This window comes from Neltuma alba, unplaced genomic scaffold, assembly GCF_004799145.2.
Source record: "Neltuma alba isolate B1F8T4 unplaced genomic scaffold, ASM479914v2 tig00010333_pilon, whole genome shotgun sequence".
NCBI lineage: Eukaryota > Viridiplantae > Streptophyta > Magnoliopsida > Fabales > Fabaceae > Neltuma > Neltuma alba.
In genome coordinates, this window is record NW_021635243.1 from 105130 (window position 1) to 110830 (window position 5701).

Below are 5701 nucleotides of genomic sequence, written 5' to 3' on the forward strand. Positions count from 1 at the left end.
ATATTCCCTTATAATGAATGAGAAGAAAATTTAAACAGATATATATGAAAAAAATGTAATAAGAAAGAATATGGCAAAGAAGATAATAAATAATTTAGGACAAAATTTGGCAACCAAAAAAAAAAGACACATTAAATATTAATACAAATCCAAATTAAAACTTATAAAGTAAATCACACCCCCTCAAATTTAGGTCCTATAAATAAAACAAACATGAGCTTATAAATAATTTAAAATTATTATATTATGTAAATTAATAATTTTTCAATTTTTTATTATTTATTAAAAGTTATATTGATTTTGGTAACTTTACAAACTAAATTTGCTTATTTAATCATAATCCAAACAACTTACTCATTCAAACTAACTTACTTATAAAAACTCCTTTAAACATAAATCACATTATCCAATCTAATTTTTTCATAAGTTAAATTAAAAATAAACTACTTTTTCTATTACCAATCCAAACAGCCTAAATAATTCTTGAAATCTACTTTTGAATCCCACTTTCCCAGTCAAATTGTAAAACACCATCTTTTTCCATTCATGATAGGGTACTTTAACTTCGGGAGCCTTAGTCAAATATACATATATTTGGTAGCTGGAAAATAAAATGGTGGAAAATATGGAAAATAAAATGGCTATGGTCCTCCAAGGACAGCATTCTCTATGTCTTCTCTGCTCAGAGCGTAGCTGAACCTCCTTTCCACATCCTTTTCAAGGTTTCCTGGTCCACTCTTCAAATACCTGCACAATAATCGAATCTTCATTCTGCAACAGGAAATCCTATTCCATCAAAAAAAGTCGATGAAATCCTTTCTAGCTCCTGTTTTGATGGATTTTTCCCCTATCAGTTAGTATTTAACAGCTTTCTAATTTTCATATTGAAATCATAATTAAGTTACTCGATACTCTATCTCCGTAGTTCCTATGAGAGTACCAAAAAGTTTTATCAAATGCAAAGCTCACAACATGATCAGTAGCATAAAGGATGTAATCAGGGAGGCACAGCTTCCACACAGAAAATCAAATTATGGAAGCAAGTTAACCACCGCCAGACAAAGTCAAATGTACGTATTTGTCTGCCAATCGCAGTAGAGTTTGTCCCTCTTCCTATATGCTCTTCGGTATCCATCTCTTTCAGCTTCAAAGAAAAATTTAAAGTACAAAAAGTAGAGCATGCATGCAATAATATAAACAGTCAAACCACTCGTATCAGAAGTCGTAGACAAATACAGCATGACTACCCTTGGATGTAAACTCTCTTGATTGATACTCGTAATTAACAGTGACATTTTAGAGAATGAATTATAAATTTAAGAGACAAAATAAATCGAGATCTTATATTTAGGGCCAAATCTAATCTCTAGTTAGCTCTTATATTAAGAACCAGAGGTAGCAACATATTGTTCTAATTCTTCTCCTCTTCAATCACATAACAAATGCCAAAGGAAATTTCCTGAAAATTTGGGAAGTGCTGCATGGAAGTATTGATATATCCATCCCGAAACAGAGTGCACAGAATCTAACACCAAGCCAAAAAGTGTTATAGTACTTGTTATAGTAAAGGTTGGAATTTGGAAAATGATGATGTCATACCATGTGCCTGATAATAAACTACTTCAGGCAGATTTCCTAGTATTGCAATAACTCACAGTATAATAACAAAAGTGACGATAACGATTAGAGAGAAAAAAGCTTAATTCCTCCATCTTCAATTTAACTCAAAGGCTTCTTAGTAACATTAGACCATAAAAAGGGCTAGGCATAGTTTGTTTCTGCATAAGACAGCAACTATTCATATCATTCTGAGAACTTTTTTGTTTTCCCTACATTTACTCGTACAAGAAAATTTCAAAAGGACGAATAGGTCAGTAGTTCCATTCAACCTTCTAGTAAATATAACCAGGAATCTTTCATCAGAAAGCAGGTAACAGTCGATAAACAATGCAGCATTGTAAAATTCGCCATTCTCAATGCAAAAATTAAGCGTCAAATTTTTCTTCTTCAATAATAACAACTTTCAGCGAATCATGCACATGAATATCAATATTGGAGTTTAACCCAAATCTTGCGTTCTGTAGTTCACATATATTACTTGTTCCAGCTTATGAATATTCATATATAGGCTTTAACACTGTAAAAGGAAGCTAGCTTCCCAGTCCAGGCAAAAACCAAAAAAAAAAAAAAAAAAAAAAAAAAAAAAACAAAAACAAAAAAAAAAAAAAAAAAAACAAAAAACAAAATGAGAGTCAGAGAGAGTTGAAGTTAGCAGATGAAACAAATAAAAATTCATTAGTTTCAGCAGAGTGACTGATAAAGCAATAAAATAATGGTAGATAGAAGTCATCAGATAAGCACAAGAGCCAAAACCAAGGAACAAATGTTTCTTCAAGTTTCAATGCCATCAGATAAGTACTATACTAGTCTATATTCTTTATTGCATAATCATGCCCAGTCACAGTTCAGCAGTATTCTGCTAATTTGATTAAGCACATCCGTATAAAACTCCCTCATTGTGAGATTAGTTCACCGATTTATTATTTGATCTTGGGCATCATATACAAATTATTGACATGCACTAGCAGGATGCTCCTCCAACAATAAGCAGGTAAACAAAGTACTAAATACAAAGCATTCTACGGTAATACTTAACGATGGAAAACATCCATCATAACTTCAATTGAATCAGAAACGATGGAAAACATCCATGAATCAGAATTTGTGCTTTGAAAAACCAAAACGCAGTCAGTTTATGCACAAGGTTTAAGGTAAGACACCCGACTTTCACTATCAATTCAATCATTTAAAACTCCACAAAAGGCACACGAGTATGACACCTGGAAAATATGCCTCACACTTATGTACAAATTAATAATTCAGAATTTTACAATTTGCAACTTGCCATATGATATTTAGTCACCAGTGAATAATATAATCCGAGAGTGCATAAGTCCAAGGACTAAAGTAATTCAATTGTATTTTTACGAACCAAAAACACACCTTATATAGAGGTCAGTGATGTCGAGAGAGAGTTGAGCGTGCCAATCTGGCTTCTGAATAAACCAAAGAGCCCTATCGTCGTTGCTTTGACAAAAACCTAGATTCTGCAACCAAGCCTCAATGCAAGGTAAGCTGTGCGAATAAAGGGGCTTCTTCTTATCGGGAAGCTTCTGGAGCCACTCGTCTTCCGGCGAGTACAGCTCTTCCGCTTCAGGGGATTTACAACAAAGGTGGATTAGAGATTTTCTTGAAGAAATTGAGCGAATCACAGAAGTGGAAGGCAATTTAGGGTAATGTGAAGAAGGATGGAGTAACTGCAACTCAGAGGAAGTACGAGAAGATGGAGGAGGGGCTGGAGAGAGTGGAAAAGGGAACAAGATATTGGAATTGGAGTTTATGAATGTGAAAGAAGAAATGGTGGACATGCTTTTAGGTTTCGGCGTTGGGAGCAAACGAAAATTTGGAATGAATTTGAAGTGGGAAGATCCGGGGAGCAAGATATTGGATAAAACGAGATTCCTTCTTCTTTCTTTTTTTTTTCCGGTCAAAAATACAAGATTCATTCTCCTCTTCAGAGTTTGGATATTTTGGTCCCAATTTTCGGGTAATAGAGCAATTATTATTACTACCTCCTCCGGTCCTAATTATAAAACCCAGTTGACTATTTTGAGGAGATTAAGGAAAGAAGTTAAGTTAGTTATTTGTAATAAATAGGTGTTGTTTTTCCTAAAATATCTCTACTAATCAACTATATTGGCTAAAACTACAATTATTAGAAAGACTATTTTGGAAAAAATGCATAAATATGAGAGACAAAGTAGATTGGGGTATTATATTTAGGACCAAAATAAAAGTCAAACAGGGTCTTATATTAAGGACCGGAGGTAGTATTATGTTAAAAAAGGCGAACAGTGCTGGCCATCCATCAAACCAATACTAGATTTTACGCAGATTTTAATAAACTAAATTTTAAAAAATAAATAATGTTATAAAATTTTAATAAATATAAGATGCAAGGATAAGAGAGGGGGAAAACAAAAGAAAAGGCAATTAAAATTTTTTGAAGAAAAATGATAGCAAAAGGGAAAATGATTAGAAAATATTCATTGAAATTCAAATAGATAAAAAGGTTATCCAGATAAGTAAAATGACTCTTGGTCAAAAATAAATAAATAAAATGACCAAACGGACATGAGGTATATCACATCCTGCCAATTTTAACCCTAAAAATATGAATAATAAATTAAATAGAGGGTCAAGTAGTGAAGTAAACTCAGAGACAAAAAAACTTTGAATTAAGATCCGACTCTTGTCCGGACTGATGTTTTTGAAATCCTCAATCCAGGAAGGGTAAAATAGAAAATTTGAGAAAATTTTTAGAAAATGGTAAAAAGGTAAATTAGAGATTTTGGAACCATATTTGAGGCCCTAGAGGTCAAAATGGCATAAAAATAATTTATTACAAAAATTTTTGTAAACAAAGGTTTATCAGGAAAAACAATAAAAAAATTAGTCCGAAACAATTCTTTTAAATATATAAAGGCCTCAATAATTCATGAAAAATTTTGAAAAAATTATTTAAGGATTTATTGAGTTTATAAAATTGTTTCCAGGCCCTGAAAGTGAAAGAATTAATTTTAAAATATTTATTTCTGAAATCTTATTGGTAAAGCCTGATTTCAGAGAAAATTCAAAATAAATAGTTAGATGTTGAGATAAATTCTGAAAATTTTTAGAGGTCTTTCCTATATTAAAATATGATTTTTGATGAGAAGAAATGAATTTGTGAAGGTCCATAAATATTTTTGAAAATTAGAAAGAAATTTTAGCCAATACGGCGAAATCGGGTAGAAAAATGTTTGGAAATGCAAAGTGACGCTTCTTTCTTCTTTCTCCTGCCCATTGGACATTATTTTGGGCCAGGAATGAATAGTAATTTTGTGGCCTAAGTGTTGCACATGATTATGGAACAAAATAATGCAAAATATCATATGATATATCCAAGGAACAAAAAATCGGACCGGGAACTAAACCAGTCGAAACAAATGGGTCAAGGGTCACTGGTCGGACAGGAGGTGAGACGAGCCATATTAAAATAATACAATTTAATTTACAATATTAAAATAGAACAGAGTTCATAAATAATAATCACTCAAAAAAAGATAGTTCCAAAAGTAGTTTAAATGTTTGATTGTACCAAGCAAATATTAATAAAAATACATATCTTTATGACTATGCAAAATTAAAATCATCATTAAGATCATCAGTAAGAGCATTGACTGAAATGTCAACAATTGGATGAGGAAAAGTAGGAGTAACAATATCATCGTGCAAAGGTGGAGGATTAGCAATATCCATATCTTCATCACCTATATAAGACAATAATCAATATTAATGATTATGAAAATAATTATATATTCATCTAAGAATACTAATAGAGTCTTAATTATATATATAAACCTCAATTATCCCTATCAAAAGTTGTTGAATTTGTAGTGCCTTCATTGTTAAGGACACTTTCAAGTGCAGCCACATCTCTATCATCAAACTCTTGGGTAGGATCTTCTTCAGTCACCCAAAAGTCCACCATGTCAATGTTTTCATAGTCAATTAGATCATAACTTTCTTCTTCTTCAATGTAGAATCTTTGACTAGATCTGATTCATCAACAAATTTCACAAATACCATACCGTGTGTA

At 31.9% G+C, this 5701-nt stretch overlaps 1 protein-coding gene across 3 annotated transcripts; it reads right to left on the reverse strand.

Moving 5' to 3' along the window:
• Positions 1-329: 329 nt before the first annotated feature.
• LOC114755754 (uncharacterized) lies at positions 330-3435 on the reverse strand. 3 transcript variants are annotated; one of them, XM_028944629.1, is made up of 2 exons: positions 3004-3435; positions 330-747 (listed from the first exon to the last, which is right to left on the reverse strand). In XM_028944629.1, exons 1-2 carry the CDS (start codon positions 3426-3428, stop codon positions 642-644), a joined length of 531 nt encoding a protein of 176 aa, XP_028800462.1. In that variant the 5' UTR covers positions 3429-3435; the 3' UTR covers positions 330-641. The 3 variants fall into 3 exon arrangements, with proteins under 3 accessions (XP_028800462.1, XP_028800461.1, XP_028800463.1); XM_028944628.1 differs by having other exon boundaries at positions 330-771; XM_028944630.1 differs by having other exon boundaries at positions 661-826.
• Positions 3436-5701: the final 2266 nt, after the last annotated feature.